General features: G+C 41.0%; 1 protein-coding gene across 4 annotated transcripts in view; it reads left to right on the forward strand.

The window, feature by feature from the left end:
• The window catches only part of LOC141100165 (uncharacterized), a 51398-nt gene extending 38262 nt beyond the window's left edge, over positions 1-13136 (forward strand). For 3 of the 4 annotated variants that reach the window (XM_073588441.1, XM_073588443.1, XM_073588444.1), the window contains 7 exons: positions 597-773; positions 859-982; positions 2917-3029; positions 3121-3202; positions 9294-9391; positions 9898-10006; positions 11136-13136. In XM_073588441.1, the coding sequence (XP_073444542.1) occupies positions 597-773; positions 859-982; positions 2917-3029; positions 3121-3202; positions 9294-9391; positions 9898-10006; positions 11136-12823 (2391 nt within the window). In that variant the 3' untranslated portion in view covers positions 12824-13136. The remainder of the gene's footprint in view (positions 1-596; positions 774-858; positions 983-2916; positions 3030-3120; positions 3203-9293; positions 9392-9897; positions 10007-11135) is intronic. The other variant, XM_073588442.1, reaches the window with a different exon arrangement.
• Positions 13137-19236: the final 6100 nt, after the last annotated feature.

Genomic DNA, 19236 nt, shown 5'->3' on the forward strand with positions numbered 1-19236 from the left:
ATAAAACACAGACTTGACTGGGGTGGTAAGGTGTTCTGGAAGTGTGGCCTAAAAACTCAATTCTTTAGACTGGCCTATGGTTTTGACCCATACAAACTTTTGTTCAAATCATGACCCCTTCATAGCATCTGTTCTCACACCCTCCATGCACATAATAATAATAATAATAATAATAATAATAATAACAATAATCTTTATTTTTATATAGCGCTAACATATTCCACAGCGCTTTACAGTTTGCACACATTATCTTAATAGCACTCTGTGTCTGTACTATACACCTACTGGCTGGCGACCAGTTCATGCAGCATTATGTGCATAACCTATTTATTATATTATGGCTGTATTGTACAATATAAGCACATTTTACCATTTACCTTTCATGTCTTCCCTATTTCATCATAGATTGTAAGCTTGCAAGCAGGGCCCTCACTCCTTTTGGATTTCTGAGTTATGTTTGTTCTGTAATGTCCTTATTGTCTGTATAATTCCCTTCTAACATTGTAAAGTGCTACGTAATATGATGGCACTAAATAATTATAATTTTTATTTTTAATTATATAGTGATATTAACCTTTTGCTTTTTCTATGAACAGGATTACACTGTAGTAAAAAAAACACCGGGAAAATGTGTGATTCCTAGTAGTCATCAAGTGTTAGGAACCTGTACCAGGACCCAGAGCTCCATCATAGAACCTTTACCTCGTTCACAGATAAATGATCAGAAGATCATGGAGCTCGCCAACAAGATCATTGAGCTGCTGAGTGGAGAGGTGAGCGCTGCTGGGAATACTAGGACATTATACAGTAACATAAGGGATGATGTGTCTGGGTGATGACTGTATCATTGTGTGTCAGATTCCTATAAGGTGTCATGATGTCACTGTTCATTTCTCCATGGAGGAGTGGGAGTATTTAGAAGAACGCAAGGATCTGTACATGAATATTCTGGTGACGGACCACCATCCACTTACATCCCCTGGTAAGAGGATTTCTCATTTATAGTAAATGGAGGATGTCAAGGAGGGAACACTGGGGGGATCTCTCAGAATCCCACCACTGCCACCAATTTGTCAAGGATCGCAGCTCAGGAAGGTCGCACAGAACCACCTGCTGTTTTCTTTGTATCGAACAACTTTCTGCTGCCCCCTATCATGTAGACAATTGCTTGATTGACCAATTAACAGAGGAGGCTGCAGTTTGCTTCCACTAATAGGCTGGTTATTGGGGAACGAAGTGACTGTATGGAATATACACTTCCGATTTCAACACATGGAATATATGTATATACCTCCAATACAGTCACTGCGAAATCCACAATAACCCAAGAAAGATTAGCTGCCACCACCAGTGGTGTGGATTTTTTTTTTTATGTTCCGGCCAAATGGACGCTTAGTAAATTTCATATGGCTACTAGGCACGGTATACAGAACAAAAGGAGCAGAATTATTAGATTTTATATTTAATCCTAAGGATAAGCAGTGTTTAAAAAAAAATATGTACAAAAGATATTGCGCCGGGGTCAAAACAGTACAGCATATACAATGACAGAAAATAAAAAGGGTTTAACAGAAGACTTACTACATGTATCACAGAGCTGATTTAGTTAGTGGACAGAAGCAATCTGATTTAAAACATCTGATTAATGGGATCAAGCCTACTCTGATGTGTCTTCCTTAGCATTGAACACAGATCATAATTTGTCTTGACCCTTTAATTAGTATCTGAATTACATGCCACCCCCTCCCATGATGACTGCACATGGGCCGGGTTGTCCTCGGCCCTTCAGGATTCTATGAAATTCTCGACTTAATTGATTAACGTCACTCCTGATGATCGCAGAAGTTCGAGATCGCTGCCATGTTTTTAATCAGGATTTTACATTTCCCAATAGATCACACATGACATGCCTGTTATTTATCTGGCCACTATGGTTTTGTGGCTTACAGGCAGGGGTTACAGTTATGAATAAATGTGCATCTTCCACCCTGATTATCCCTGAAGCTGAAAATGTGTGTCCCATCACTATCAAATTTATACAAGCTCCAATGTTCATTCTTTTCTACCAGTTCCATAACTATCTCTAAAGGGTGTGAGATATTCGCTTCAACCCTCTTAAGAAGCTGTTCACGTCTTAATGATTTGTCTAATCTGCAACTCTTTGTCCATGCACAATAGACATCCTCGTTAAGTCACCTTGGTACTTCCAGGGTCCTTCACTTTAAAAAGGGGCTGCCTGCATGTTAATTAGCAGGATTCACGTCTCCAATCTACATAACAGCTAGTTATTCCCTATATGTGAATTGCAAAGTTTCACATATAAGGCAGCTAAAGGTACTGTCACACTTAGCGATGCACCAGCGATCCCGACCAGCGATATGATGCGGTCAGGATCGCTGGTGCATCGCTAAGTGGTCGCTAGTGAGCTGCCACACAGGCAGATCTCACCAGCGACATAGCAGCGGTCGTTACTTACCTGTCAGACGAGGCGATCCTGACGCCCGCCCGCGTCGCTCGTCAGCGCCACAGGAAGCTGACGAAGAGAAACGGTGCAGGATGTTCTCGCGCGAGCAGCGATAATCAGCGGGGGAGCCGGTCGGAGGTAAGTATCAGACATAGCGATATCGCTAGCAATATCACTATAACGTCACAAAGACCAGTGACGTTATAGCGATATTGCTAGCGATATCGCTTAGTGTGACAGGCCCTTTAGACTGCCAGCTCTTGTCTCGTGCTGCAATTCTGTATAGCAGAGGAGGCGGCAGGGGGAGAAGGGTAAATGCCCCCTCTCTAGTGTGGGTTATAGATTTTAATACTTTCTGGGACAGAGGAGAACATCTGAGGGGCCACCTACATTTTGCCCAACCACTCTGCCACCGACCATGATCAAAAATTTAAACACTGTGTTTTCTACAGATGGATCCAGTAACAAAAATGCTCCAGACAGTTGTCTCAGCACCCTGTATTCCCAGAATTGTCCAGAGGAAAATTGCAGTGTCCCACAGGAACAAGAAGAAGATGGTGCTGAGGTCTCGCCAAATATTAGAAAACCATAAATGATTGGTCATTAGATCGATAATTTTTGTGTGCTATAATATTTTTTTTATTTTGCCTGACTAGAGCGAAGATCTTCTTGATATCAAAGTTGAAGTTATAGATGAAGAAGAGGCGGATATGAATATGATGGCTGACCAGCAGCAAAGTAAGTGGAGGGCACTCTTAGTAAAGATAGAGAAGATTACCTTTTTTGTCACTTGCCAAAATATACACATCTTGTCAGATATGTAGTATTAAGAAACCGTGTACGCTCTCTTTGCATTTGTTCATTTACGTGTCAGGACATAATAAAAATAAAAACATCTAGCCCTGAGATTCTTAAAATGAGGCAAATACAACCTCAGATGAACGACAACGCATGACAAACTACAGTGTTAAAATTTCTGTAACAAAACCTAGGGTAAAATGCTGAAGTGTGTGAAATATTAAGTACACCCCATGAATCAATAAATGTTTTGAATTATGCTTAGCAGCAATAACTTAACGTAGTCATTTTCTTTACAATATTGCTTAAAGGGGTTTTTACCACGAACAAAGTACATTTTGATCAATAGATCTTAGAATAATAAGTATCACAATTGGATGTGTTTAAGAAAATGTTTCTGTGCTGAAATAATTTTATGAAATTGGATCTAACGGTTCAGGAACATTGTTTGCATATACCACATCTCCTGGGCGGGGGAGGAAGGAAAAGAGTATACAGCAGGGGATCACAGTTGATTCCTTTCTTTTTGGTAAAATATTGTTTAAAAACGGATACCATATTTTTCGGATTTGGGAGGAAAATGGGGGTGCGTCTTATAAACCGATGTGGTGATGGAGGGTCGCTGCTGCAGGAGGCTGGCAGCGGCAGGATTGGGGCTATACTGCAGGCCCTTAGATCTCATAAGATATTGGCGCTAGTGAGCGGGGTCCCCTTTGCCGTATATTTTCCTGCTGTGGGCTTTGGAAAAATGGCCGCAGGAGGCTGCACATATGCAGACTTGGATCTCGGGAGACTAGATCTCATCTCCAAAGATCTCAATCTATGCATGCGCCACCTCCGGTTGCCATTTTCGTAATGCCCACTGCAGGGAAATAATTGTAAAAGGGGTCTCTGCTCACCAGCGCCAACATTTTATGGGGGCCCACAGCATCACCCCACTAATTCAACTGCCTCCTAAACAGCGACCCAGTCTCCTGTGACCTCGCTCCACCGCTGCCATCATCCTGGCAAAACATAAGATGCATCACCATTTTATTAAAAAAAAAAAAAAATCCTATTTTTCCACCCCTAAATTTGGGGTGGGTCTTATGGTCTGGTGCATCTTTTATAGGCTGCAAAATAAGGTGTATAAATGTTTTACCTCACAAAAAGAATCAGCTGTGATCTCCTGCTGCCCTAGCTGTATACTGTTTTGCATCCTCCCCTACCTAGGAGATGTGGTATGATCAGACTGTCTCTGCATAGTCAGACACTGACATAACTGGCACATTTATAAAATATCTCGGCACAGGAACATTTTTTTTTTTTTTTTTTTTTTTTTACTCCTTCACAACATGCGCTGTGTATATATACTATTTTGCGAAAGCTGCTTTTCCGCAAACCGCCGTATATCTACGGTGCCAATATCGCGCGGGCTCACACTGAGTGCTGCCACTATCAAATGTGGATGTGAGCTCTATAAGAGCTGACACCATGCAGCAATGCCCACGATCTGTGCTGCCACCAATTTGCTGTTGTTTAACCCCTCTGATACTGCTGTCAATAGTGACAGCGACTTAGTGAGGCATCGCACAGGGAGGGAGCTCACTCTGTGCTCCCATCGGCACAAAGCAATGCGATCGCATTAAGTTGGTGACCTCGGGCCGAAACATGGCCGCAGGGTCACCCAGGAATGATGGCCTGTCAGCTCATGATCCGAGCACGAGCTTATACACCTCCTCCCTGCATGTCATAAGCATTGCAGAGTATTACAACAGTGATTTGTCAGTATGAAGTTGATGTCCCTTCCTGGGACAATGTAAAAAAAAGTTAGTTAATAAAATTTGTTACTAACTTATTAAATTGTGTATAAAGTACAAAAACATAAAAAAAATATAAATGTGTTATCACTGTAATCTTACTGACCCGAAGACTAAAGCAGTCTCATCAATGTTGCCACATGTGAAACGGCATAAAAAAAACTACAATTCCCGATTTGCTGGTTTTTGTTTGTTCTGACTCCCAAAAATCAGAATAGAAAGCAATCAAAAATAGTCATGTGCCCGAAAATGGTACCATTAAAATCGTCAACTCGTGCCACAATAAACAAGCCCTCACATGACTCTGCCGGCATAAATATAGGAAAATTATAGCTCTGAAATTTTGGCAATAAAAAGCGTCCTTTAGTGTGTGTGACAGAAGCCAAATACAGTCATATGTAAAAGTTTGGGCACCCCTATTAATGTTAACCTTTTTTCTTTATAACAATTTTGGTTTTTGCAACAGCTATTTCAGTTTCATATATCAACTGATGGACTCAGTTATATTTCTGGATTCAAATGAGGTTTATTGTACTAACAGAAAATGTGCAATCTGCATTTAAACAAAATTTGACGGGTGCAAAAGTATGGGCATCCTTATCATTTTCTTGATTTGAACACTCCTAACTACTTTTTACTGACTTCCTGAAGCACTAAATTGGCTTTGTAACCTCATTGAGCTTTGAACTTCATAGCCAGGTGTATCAAATCATGAGAAAAGGTATTTAAGGTGGCCACTTGCAAGTAGTTCTCCTATTTGATTCTCCTATGAAGAGTGGCATCATGGGCTCCTCAAAACAACTTTCAAATTATCTGAAAACAAAGATTATTCAAGATAGCTTTTCAGGGGAAGGATACAAAAAGTTGTCTCAGAGATTTAACCTGTCAGTTTCCACTGTGAGGAACATAGTAAGGAAATGGAAGAACACAGGTACAGTTCTTGTTAAGCCCAGAAGTGGCAGGCCAAGAAAAATATCAGAAAGGCAGAGAAGAAGAATGGTGAGAACAGTCAAGGACAATCCACAGACCACCTCCAAAGACCTGCAGCATCATCTTGCTGCAGATGGTGTCACTGTGCATCGGTCAACAATACAGCGCACTTTGCACAAGGAGAAGCTGTATGGGAGAGTGATGCGAAAGAAGCCGTCTCTGCAAGCACGCCACAAACAGAGTCGCCTGAGGTATGCAAAAGCACATTTGGACAAGCCAGTTACATTTTGGAAGAAGGTCCTGTGGACTGATGAAACAAAGATTGAGTTGTTTGGTCATACAAAAAGGCGTTATGCATGGAGGCTGAAAAACACAGCATTCCAAGAAAAACACTTGCTACCCACAGAAAAATTTGGTGGAGGTTCCATCATGCTTTGGGGCTGTGTGGCCAATGCCGGCACCGGGAATCTTGTTAAAGTTGAGAGTCACATGGATTTAACTCAGTATCAGCAGATTCTTGACAATAATGTGCAAGAATCAGTGACGAAGTTGAAGTTACGCAGGGGATGGATATTTCAGCAAGACAATGATCCAAAACACCGCTCCAAATCTACTCAGGCATTCATGCAGAGGAACAATTACAATGTTCTGGAATGGCCATCCCAGTCCCCAGACCTGAATATCATTGAACATCTGTGGGATGATTTGAAGCGGGCTGTCCATGCTCGGCTATCATCAAACTTAACTGAACTGGAATTGTTTTGTAAACAGGAATGGTCACAAATACCTTCATCCAGGATCCAGGAACTCATTAATAGCTAAAGGAAGCGACTAGAGGCTGTTATTTTTGCAAAAGGAGGATGTACGAAATATTAATGTCACTTTTATGTTGAGGTGCCCATACTTTTGCACCTGTCAAATTTTATTAAAATGCAGATTGCACATTTTCTGTTAATCAGTTATTAGATATATGAAACTGAAATAGCTGTTGCAAAAACCAAAATTGTTATAAAGAAAAAAGGTTAACATTAATAGGGGTGCCCAAACTTTTACATATGACTGTATAATAAAAACCTGATATAAATCTGGGAACTCTGTAATCACATCGGCACAAAGAATAAAGTCATCTAATAACTTACACCGCACGAGGAACGGCGTAAAAATAAACCAATTCTTCACCTGCTGTTGATTAGTTCATTCTGCCTCCCAAAGATAGCAGTAAGGCTCGGCTCACATTTATCCTCCGTTCTGCACTGAGCACTTTCTTGTAAATCTCTCAAATACGTATTTCAGACAGAACCATAAATGGAAGATTCCCTATGATCCATCGGTGTACGCCTTTTTAGACTTGCATAAAAACGCGATCCACCACAGTTTTGTGTACCTCTGAACAGAGGCCGTACAGAGTCCAGATTAACTCTGCTGATGCATTATAGTTAATGGATCCTTTGGGGGTTTCATCTGGATCACGTCACTTGGCGATTTAGATGTAAGTCCTCAGCTTAGAGCGCCGGATAAATTTGATCCAAAATGTTCCCATCAAATGCTTCTGTCCATAAAAAAGCAAGTCCCCGCTCAGCTCTATCATCTATTAACAGAAGTATAAGGGGCTTCCACGTGACTGGTAGTACAAAGGCTGGGGAAAAGCGCTATAGCACCTCGCCCCTAAAAGAAATTAGGCAAATTCTGCACTCCAAAATCCAAATGCCCCCCTACGTTATTATCCCAGGGTGCCTAAACGAGATTTAGTATCCACATGTTTGGCATTTCTGTAGTGATAACAGCCTGCCTAATTTACAGGTGTGTCTCCAGAAGCATGAGCTGTACAATTTAACACTACAATGGCAGTTTGCAATTTTCACTCGGTAACATCCACTGCTACTTGTTTCTGGAAAACATCCATAGAGTCAAAATCGTCATTACACCTGTAGATAAATATCCAAAAGGGCATAATTTTCAAAATGGGTTCATTTGAGGGGGGATTCTGCACTTCTAACACTTAGGGGCTCTGTATATGTAGTCCAAAAACTACTCTAGGAAAATATGCACTCTCAGGAGGAAAATAGCGCTTTTCCCCTCCTGAGTCTCGCCATATGGCTAAGTAGTACTGTACAGCCACATATGGGGTATTTCCACTTCAGCAGAATTTGTGTGACAAATTTTAGTGCCATTTTTACCCATTTTCTAGTGTGAAAATGTAAAATCTGTGGCTAAAACAAAATTTTGGTGGTAAAAATGTAACTTATTTATTCTTCACTGCCCAATGGTATAAAATACTGTGACACATGTGTCAATATGATCCCTTCACCCATAGATGAATTAAGTGCAGTTTGTAAAATGGGGTCACTTATGGGGGTTCTGCTGTTCTGGCACTTTGTGGGCTCTGCCAATGTGAAATGGCGGCACCCTCAAATCAGTCCAGCAAAATCTGAACTCCAATATGGCGCTTCTCCACTTCTGAGCTTTGCACTGTGCCTCAAAAGTAGTTTTCGACCACATATGGGGTATTGGTGTACTCGGCAAAAGTTTCACAACAAATTTTGGTGTCCATTTTCCCCCGTTAACCTTGTGGGAAAAAAATTGGGGTTAAAAGAACATTTTTGTGGAAAAAAATGTTTTTTTTTCTTGTAATCTTATTTTCATTGCTCTACGTTATAAACGTCTGTGAAGCACCTGGGGGTTCAAGCTACTCACCACACATCCAGATAAGTTCCCAGAGGGGTTTAGTTTCCAAAATGTGGTCACTTCTGGGAGATTTCCATTGTTTAGGCACATCAGGGGCTCTCCAAACACGACATGGCATCTGCTAATTATTCCAACAAATTTTTCATTAATGTCAAATGGCGCTACTTCAGTTCCAAGCTATGCCATGCGCCTAAACAATAGTTTTCCCCCACGTATGAGGTATCTGCATGCTCAGGAGAAATTGCGCAACCAGTTTTGGGGTGTCTTCTTCCTGTAACCCTTGCGAAAGTAAAAAAAAAAAATTGGGCAATCCCTGCATGTGTTGCTGCTGTCAAACAGACATGCAGCCAGGGGAAATCACACATTTTTCATGCATGCTGAAGTCACTCGGTTAGTACCCGAACATACTCGGATTACGCCTTATCCGAGCACGTTCACTCATCACTATTTGTTAGCACTGGTACAGCTTCTTAGTTCGTGGAGAGGGCATGGTTATGCTGAGAAGGGAGATTGGAGCCGAGCAATGAAAGTGCACTGTCCAGCTCCGAGCACCTGCAAACAGTTTACGTATCACTTGTACATTATATAGTCATTCACTGTATATGTATCTTCTACAGATCAATCCAGTAAGCGAAATCCAAAAGAAAAATGTCAAAGCCCTCTGTATTCCCAGGATGATTCCGATGAAAATAACTTTGCCTCACAAGAACATCAGGTATTGGGCAAAAAGGACACTTAGAACCTGCAGATTATCTATAGGTTTTTATGGATCACATGTGAGGCCTATTGTTTAATCTCTTTTGATTTCTAATGATGTTTAATACTAGAGGAAGCAGTTAGAAGTTTAGTTTTACCTTCTTTCCTTTTCCTAAGGCTGGTTTTACACTTACCGTATTTTTGCAGGCCGGTTTTGCGGCCTCAATAGCTTTCTATGTGGCCGCAAAAATTCAATGGTGTGCCGTATGGCGCCCATTTAACTCAATGGGGCCGCAAAAACAAACCGGAAGTTTGTTTTTGCGGTGCGCCATCACTTCCGGTTTTGCGGAAAGCCGTTTTTTTCTCCAATACTATTTCCATTATTCCGTTATTGCGGTACAACACAAAAAATGCGGCGATACGGACTGCAAAAAAATGCGGTAAGTGTAAAAGCAGCCTAAAAGGTTCTGCTTTATGTGTCCTGTTTGTTGAATTGGTCTTTATTTGTTCTGAATGTTGATTTAGGGTGAAGATTTGATTGATATTAAAGTTGAAGTTGTAGATGATGATGGCATGTACGTGATGGATAATCATCAGTGTAAAGACGAGGAAATTCCTTTAGATCTCAGTCAAGGTGAGTTAAAAAAAAAAATAAAAAGCCTTTAAACAGTCATCTTTCGTCTGAGTTCATCAGTGTATTTTCTGTGATGGATAACCCACCAGATGAAGTCCCTTACTCCATTCACTTTCCACAGTTTAGATATTTTCAATATTTTAACAAGGTTATCCAGTAGCTACACAGCCTCCTGCTCTTTAGATCTTTTCCACACACTTTCATGTTCCTTGATCTTCACTTAGGAATAGGTGAAAAATGCCAGCTCACTTGGAACCCCACTTATTCAAATAGAAACTTGTATTGTCTTTGAATATTTTGCTGTTGTTGGCTTTGGTAGATAAGTTATCTTTGATTTGAGGCTTTCCTTGTTAATATATCAATGATCCATTAAGTGTATACATAAAAAAAGAAAAATTATATTAGTGGTGGTGTTTTCAAAAAACTTATCCATGTCCCAAAACTCTCTTAAGCTGGTTTCACACATCAATGGCTCCGGTACGTGTAGTGACAGTTTCCTCTCGTACCGGAGACACTGACACACACAGACACATTCAAATGAATGGGTCTATGCAGATGTCAGCGTGTTTTCATGGACACACGACCCGTGTGCAAAACACGCTGACATGTCATGTTTAGAATGCTATTAACCTGCAGTTGTGGGGTTAAATAGCGATGTGGGACATTAAAGGTTCCCTTTAAGATATTACAGAAATTATTTCTTTTTCCTACAACCATTTGTAGCATATTTTCCTTAGGCTGTATTGTTCCTCTGTTATTCTCCATGGAAATTCATGAATACATTGATGAACGTCCACCAGTTGTCAATGTAAAAAGGGGATATTTTTTCTGTTGAGGATAGACTATGTAAGGACAAAGTCTAATACTATCGGTGCTGATTGGCGGGGAAAAAAAATGTTTATATACGTGCGTAATGCGAATAATGACTTCTAAATCCCCTGTTGTTTAAGAAGGCAATATGTTTTGTTTTAAAATTACTTTGAAAATTCTTGAAAATCTATATGTCCGTACTGTGTTTGCCTTGGTTTATAATACAAAATGAAATGGGAAACATTAAATTGCAAATTTTACAAAATCTATTTACACTGTTTTGAAAATAATAGACCATATCCCTTTTAATTTCTGTTAGGTTGCCATAGCTCGGATGGTCATCAACTTTTATCTCCAGAAGATAATATCCCTCAAAACTTTCCTTATGAAGACCCGCTATTGTTGAACATGTGTTATAATTCAGATCTGTTCTCTGATCCCTTGTATCTTAAAGAGCCTTCTGAAAAATCCCATGTTTTTACACAAAATACAGATCAAAGGGTGTTTAAAATATTTCCGTGTTCTGAATGCGGTAGACGTTTTACAAAGAAGGCAAATCTTCTCAGGCATAGGAGAAGTCACACTAGGCCTTTTTTCTGTGCCGATTGTGGCAAATCTTTTACATTCAAGTTCCGTCTGATAGAGCATCAGCGATTTCATACAGGAGAGAAACCCTTTGCTTGTTCAGAATGTGGAAAGTGTTTCATGCATAAAGAGAATCTTCTTAAGCATCAGAAAATTCACAATGGAGAGAGACCTTTTTCATGTGCAGAGTGCAGCAAATCCTTCTCTCAGAAATCCTATCTGATAGAACATCTGAAATTTCACATGGGGGAGAAGCCATACTCGTGTTCTGAATGTGGGAAACCTTTTAGCAAGAAATCTATTCTGGTAAAACATTTGAGAATCCACGCCGAGCAAAAGCCATTGCTATGTTTAGAATGTGGGAAATGTTTTACCAAGAAGTCTATGTTAATTAAACATCAAAGAATTCACACAGGACGTAATCCATATATATGTTCAGAATGTGGCAAGTGTTTTAAAAAGAAGTCCGTTCTTGTTGACCATCAGAGAACCCACACTGGAGAGAGGCCATTTCCTTGCATGGAATGTGGGAAAAGTTTTACCAAGAAATCTGTTCTTGTTGCCCATCAGAGGATCCACACAGGGGAGAAGCCTTATTCATGTTTAGAATGTGAAAAATGTTTTACCCAGAAATCGGGCCTTATTGCACATCAGCGAGTTCATGAAGGAAAGAGAAAAAGGTTTTCCTGTCTGGAATGTGGGGAATGTAAATGTACTTGTTCAGATTATGTTGACATGCAACAGGATGCTGAAAAGGAAGAAAAACCATTTTTATGTCTATATTGCGGCAAATGCTTTACCCAGAAAGCTGGTCTTGTAAAGCATCAGAGAATTCACACAGATGATAGGCCGTTTTCATGCTCCGAATGTGGGAAATGCTTCACCCTAAAGGATCGACTTGAGAGACATCAGAGAAGTCACTCGGGGGAGAAACCATTTTCTTGCTCAATATGTGACAAAGGTTTTACTCATAAATCAAGTCTTGTTGACCATCAAAGAACTCACACAGGGGAGAGGCCTTTTCCATGTTTGGAGTGTGGAAAATGTTTTATCCAGAAATCTGATCTTGTAAGACATCAGAGAATTCATTCTGGGGAGAAACCATTTGCATGTCCTGAGTGTGGAAAGAGGTTTATCCATCGATCAGATCTCGTTGTACATCAAAGAATTCATACAGGAGAGAAGCTGTATTCTTGTGCAGAATGTGGGAGAGGTTTTACACGTAAAAGTCAGTATGAAATTCATCAGAGAAGTCACACAGGAGAGCGTCCATTTACTTGTCCAGAGTGCGGAAAATGTTTCAACCAGAAATCAAATCTTGTTAGACATCAAGGGACTCACTACATTTCCAAAGCCACCCAGATGTCACTTATGGATGGAATCACCATTGATGTCCCGCACTCTCAAATTATTGTTACCTGAAGTCCACAGTGACATAGCTTCATGAGTGAAAAAGAAGTACTGGATTGAACCCCATGACAAAGATAGATATTCTATTAGTCTGAGGAGGATGATGGGAATTGCTTCTTTCCCTGCCTCCATCAAGGCTGCTATGAAAATGAAATGTATTAAGATTGCATCTTGCAGTTTTTTTTTTTTTTCAAACTCTTAAAACCACAACAGACTCTTTTAAAGCATACTTTTAAACAGTAAGTGACTATACAGGACTTGCAAGTTAATTTTAAGTGGGTGGGAACTTAAGTATTACTGCACCAATAAATGTTAGTTACATGGAGTTTGTCTGACGTGTTTAAATAGAATGTTTTCCTCTGTACAAGTCAATACTGATTGCTTTTTTCCCCCTCCTTTTTTCCCTATATTAATGTATATACTTGAGTATAAGCCGGGGCCCCTAATTTTGCCACGGAAAACTGGGTAAGCTTATTGACTCGAGTAAAAGCCAGGTATGCATTGTCCCCTCATCCCTGTCCTGCTCTGTGTGGCTCTCCCACCTCCCAGTATGCATGGCTCAGCTCCCCCTCCCATCCTTCTATGTATGGCTAAGCTTCCTGTCATCCCCCATGCTCCCCGTCCTCCTCCATTTCCCTTTGTGCTTCCCCGCCCCCCCGTCCTCTTCTGTGCTCCCCCAACCTGCTCCGTGCTTCCTCTGTGCTCCCCTATCCTGCTGTGTCGTCCTCTGTCATACTCGCCCTCCTGTGCCATTGCTGAAAGTCCCCTGCATCCTCCGTTGTCCCAGGGCTGGCAGCTTCTTCCTGTGTTGAGTGGTCACATGGTACCGCTCATTAAGGTCATGAATATGGACGCAACTCCATTCCCATAGACGTGGCGCCCATATGCATGACCTTAATGAGCGGTACCATGTGACCGCTCAACACAGGAAGAGGCTGTCAGCCCTGGGACAATGGAGGATGCAGGGGACGTTCAGCGATGGCACAGGAGGGTGAGTATGATATCCCAGCCACCGGCTCCTGCCGCTGCTCCCCCTCGCCCGCTGGTTTCTGCACAATTACTCGTGTATGAGCCGAGAGGGCATTTTTCAGCACAAAAAAAGTGCTGAAAATCTCGGTTTATACACGAGTATATTATTTCAGCTTCATTTTATTATGATTTTTTTGGTGTCTGAAAATAATTGTATTATAAGCTTGATGAAATTTATTTTTGGCTTCTTTATTTATTATATATTCTGTTCAGGCAATTTTTGTTATGATGAAAATAAAGATTGTCTACAGGAGAAGACTTCCTGCATCCTAGCATACATGTTCATTAAAGTTCTGTTCAATCCCTGTACAGTTTTTGGAGAAAGTGTTTGACTAGTGCTGTGGCGAGACTCCCACTGATCTATTAATTATGACCTATCCTGTGGATGAGTGGAAACCTGTAGTGCCTGCAATACTCCTCACACCTACTATGAAGACTGGTAGATTTGAAAGATACCCTAATTTACAAATTAGAAAATGGCTAGAGATAATCCTGTACATACAGAAATCCTATACAGACAGTCAAATTTTAGCAAATTGAAAAAAGCTGTTAAATTATCTTCAAAATAGTGGAGTAAAAGGTAAAGACATAGCCATGAGAAGATCCAATGTCATGATTCAGCCTGTGATGCCCATAAACCCGAATTCCAATATGTTGTCAATCGATGCACAAAATCTTCGACTGGATATCTGCACGACTATAATACTTGTATAGCAGAATATACCAATAAAATCAATACACATGTAGAGGTAAAAGACAATTCACAAAAGGAACAGGAAGGACAGTGGCTGCCTGGTCAGGGGAAGGGAATAGTTATATATGGAGAAGGCAACCGCAGAGGGCGCGGTGGACAATAAACATAGGCAGTTACTGTTAGAAGTATATAAGGAAATGGAAAAGCTACAACAACCAAGGCAAAGTTTAAGAAGGTACAAAAGAACCCTGCCAGTGCAGCATATGTACATGTTCCACAACCACCTTGAGGGGCACAGGTAGCCCTTCTCATGTTTCACTTTTAGCATCATCCAGGTGCTGCTATGTGACTCTTGCTACTGTTAGTCTAGTCCTTAGGTATGAAATGGCCTCTTGCAGCAAATGTTGGAGGTGCTACACATAAGGCCATGTGCACACGTTGTGGATCCGCAGCGTTTTTGGCCCTGTGGATCCGCAGCAGTTTCTGCTGCGGGGTACAGTACCACTATAGTCAATGGGAAATGAAAAACGCAGTGCACACGCTGCAGATTTTTTCCGCATGGATTTGCTGCGGTTTTAAATCCACAGCATGTCAATTCTTTGTGCGGAATCCACTGCGGTTTGTCACCTGCTCCATTACCAGGTGTCAAACTGCAGGGGAAAACCGCAGGTCAAAGGATTTTTCCAAATCCCCGCGGAAAAATCCGCAGCACAATCCGCAATGTGCAAGAAATATTTCCCTTTAGGAAACGCACTAGGAGGGGTGGAGGAGGCGCTCCTGGAAACATCGGACTAGGAACAAAAAGGAAGCAAGTCTCGTGGAAGGATTAGCAAATACTGGCTTGCAGAATAATTAAGTCATTAATTTAACAGATCATCAGCTGAATACTAACAATTTATCTTTGCTCTCAAAGGGGTTAAAATTTTGTGTACCAGACCCCTTCAAAACTGACCTTTTTAGAGCCACTAGAAAACTGCACCTTTTTATAAAACATTTAAACGAAAAGGAAAGAAAAATGGAGCCACCCTCGGGTGAGATACCAGTTATTCCAAACCCTCTAAATGGATTCGATGCAGGATGTAGACCTTCTAGTGAGTCTTGATGAATCAAACCCTGGCAAAACTCATGCAACTACATCTTCCTCTTCTGTTTTGCCCTTCGTAGGTGGAGTAAAATCCTCGTACATGCCACCAATCAGTCCAGGCAATATTATAGACCTGTTTTAGGACGGAGTTATAAAAGATGTTGAAGCTTTAACCCCTTTACCCCCAAGGGTGGTTTGCACGTTCATGACCGGGCCAATTTTTCAATTCTGACCACTGTCCCTTTATGAGGTAATAAATCTGGAACGCTTTCATGGATCCCGGTGATTCTGACATTGTTTTCTCGTGACATACAGTCATGGCCAAAAGTTTTGAGAATGACACAAATCTTAATTTTTACAAAGTCTACTGCTTCATTTTTTTCTAATGGCAATTTGCATATACTCCAGAATGTTATAAAGAGTGATCAGCTTAACAGCAATTACTTGCAAAGTCAATATTTGCCTAGAAAATGAACTTTATCCCCCAAAACACATTTCAACATCAATTGCAGCCCTGCCTTAAAAGGACCAGCTAACATCGTTTCAGTGATTGCTCCATTAACACAGGTGTGGGTGTTGATGAGGACAGGGCTGGAGATCAATCTGTCATGATTAAGTAAGAATGACACCACTGGACACTTTAAAAGGAGGCTGGTGCTTGGCATCATTGTTTCTCTTGTGTTAACCATGGTTATCTCTAAAGAAACACGTGCAGTCATCATTGCACTGCACAAAAATGGCCTAACAGGGAAGAGTATTGCAGCTAGAAAGATTGCACCTCAGTCAACAATCTATCGCATCATCAAGAACTTCAAGGAGAGAGGTTCCCTTGTTGCCAAAAAGGCTCCAGGGCGCCCCAGAAAGACCAGCAAGCGCCAGGACCGTCTCTTAAAAGTGTTTCAGCTGCAGGATCAGGCTACCAGCAGTGCAGAGCTTGCTCAGGAATGGCAGCAGGCAGGTGTGAGTTCATCTGCACGCACTGTGAGGCGGAGACTCTTGGAGCAAGGCCTGGTCTCAAGGAGGGCAGCAAAGAAGCCACTTCTCTCCAGGAAAAACATCATGGACAGACTGATTCTGCAAGAAGTACAGGGAGTGGACTGCTGAGGACTGGGGTAAAGTCATTTTCTCTGATGAATCCCCTTTTCGATTGTTTGGGACATCTGGAAAACGGCTTATTCGGAGAAGACCAGGTAAGCGCTACCACCAGTCTTGTCTCATGCCAACTATCAAGCATCCTGAAACCATTCATGTGTGGGGTTGCTTCTCAGCCAAGGGAATGGGCTCTCTCTCAGTCTTGCCTAAAAACACCGCCATGAATAAAGAATGGTACCAGAATGTCCTCCAAGAGCAACTTCTCCCAACCGTCCAAGAGCAGTTTGGCGATCAACAATGCCTTTTTCAACATGATGGAGCACCTTGCCATAAAGCAAAGGTGATAACTAAATGGCTCAGGGAACAAAACATAGAGATTTTGGGACCATGGCCTGGAAACTCCCCAGATCTTAATCCCATTGAGAACTTGTGGTCAATCATCAAGAGACGGGTGGACAAACAAAAACCTTCAAATTCAGACAAAATAAAAGCATTGATTTTGCAAGAATGGACTGCTATCAGTCAGGATTTGATCCAGAAGTTGATTGAGAGCATGCCAGGGAGAATTGCTGAGGTCCTGAAGAAGAAGGGTCAACACTGCAAATATTGACTTGCTGCATTAACTCATTCTAACTGTCAATATAACCTTTTGTTACTCATAATATGATTGCAATTATATTTCTATATGTGATAAAAACATCTGACAAACACACACAAAAACCAGAGGCCAGCAGATCATGTGAAAATATAATATTTGTGTCATTCTCAAAACTTTTGGCCATGACTGTATTGTACTTCATGTTAGTGGTAAAATTTCATTCATATAACTTGTTTATTTGTTAAAAAAAAGTAAATTTGGTGAAAAGTTTTAAAATTTCGCAATTTTCCAACTTTGAATTTTTATGCCCTTAAATCACAGAGTATGGCACACAAAAAACTTAATAAATAACATTTCCCATATGTTTACTTTACATCAGCACAATTTTGGAACCAAAAATTTTTTTTTGTTAAGTTATAAAGGTTAAAAGTTGACCAGCGATTTCTCATTTTTGCAACACCATTTTATTTTTATGGACCACATCACATTTGAAGTCACTTTGAGGGGTCTATATGATAGAAAATACCCAAAAGTGACACCATTCTAAAAACTGCACCCCTCAAGGTGCTCAAAACCACATTCAAGAAGTTTATTAACCCTTCAGGTGCGTCACAGGAATTTTTTGACTTTAAAAAAAAAAAAAAAAAAAATGAACATTTACCTTTTTTTCACAAAAAAATTACTTCAGGTACAATTTTTTTTATTTTACCAAGGTTAACAGGAGAAATTGGATGCAAAATTTATTGTGCAATTTGTCCTGAGTACGCTGATACATGATATGTGGGGGGAACCACTGTTTCGGCGCATGGCAGAGCTCAGAGGGGAAGGAGCACTAGTTGACTTTTTCAACTCAGAATTTGCTGGAATTCAGATCGGACGCCATGTCATGTTTGGAGAGCCCCTGATGTACCTAAACAGTGCAAACCCCCCACAAGTGACCCCATTTTGGAAACTAGACCCCCCCAAGGAACTTATCTAGATGTGTGGTGAGAACTTTGAACCCCCAAGGGCTTCACAGAAGTTTATATCGTACAGCCGTACAATTAAAAAAAATCATTTTTTCCACAAAAATGATCTTTTCACCCCCAATTTTTATTTTCCCAAGGGAAACATGACCCCAAAAGTTATTGTGCAATTTGTCCTGAGTACGCTGATACCCTACATGTGGGGGTAAACCACTATTTGGGCGCATGGCAGAGCTCAGAAGGGAAGCAGCGCCATTTGACTTTTTTGGCTGGAATTGGGATCGGACGCCATGCCGCGTTTGGGAAGCCCCTGATGTGCCTAAACAGTGGAAACCCCCACAAATGACACCATTTTGGAAATAGACCCCCCAAGAAACTTACTTAGATGTGTGGTGAGCACTTTGAACCCCCCCGAAGGGCTTCACAGAAGTTTATAACGCCCAGGTGTGAAAATAAAAAAATCATTTTTTCCCACAAACAAGATCTTTCAGTCCCCAATTTTTTTATTTTGCCAAGGGTAACAGGAGAAATTGGACCCCAAAAGTTGTCCAATTTGTCCTGAGTACGCTGATACCCCATATGTGGGAGAAAACTACTTTATGGCCACACGTCTGGGCTCGGAAGGGAAGTAGTGATGTTTTGGAATGCAGATTTTGATGGAATGGTCTGCGGGTGTCATGTGCATTTGGAGAGCCTCTGATGAGCCTAAACTGTTGAAACTCCCCACAAGTGACCCCATTTTGGAAACTAGACCCCCCCCCCAAGGAACTTATCTAGATGTGTGGTGAGCACTTTGAACCCCCAAGTGCTTCACAGAAGTTTATAACGCCCGGGCGTGAAAATGAAAAATTTTTCCACAAAAATGATATTTTTCCCCCAAATTTTTTATTTTCCTAAGGGTAACAGGAGAAATTGGACCCCAAATGTTGTTTTGCAATTTGACCTGAGTAGGCTGATACCCCA

The sequence above is a fragment of the Dendrobates tinctorius genome, unplaced genomic scaffold (genome assembly GCF_039654945.1).
Source record: "Dendrobates tinctorius isolate UK_male_01 unplaced genomic scaffold, ASM3965494v1 ptg000103l, whole genome shotgun sequence".
Lineage (NCBI taxonomy): Eukaryota > Metazoa > Chordata > Amphibia > Anura > Dendrobatidae > Dendrobates > Dendrobates tinctorius.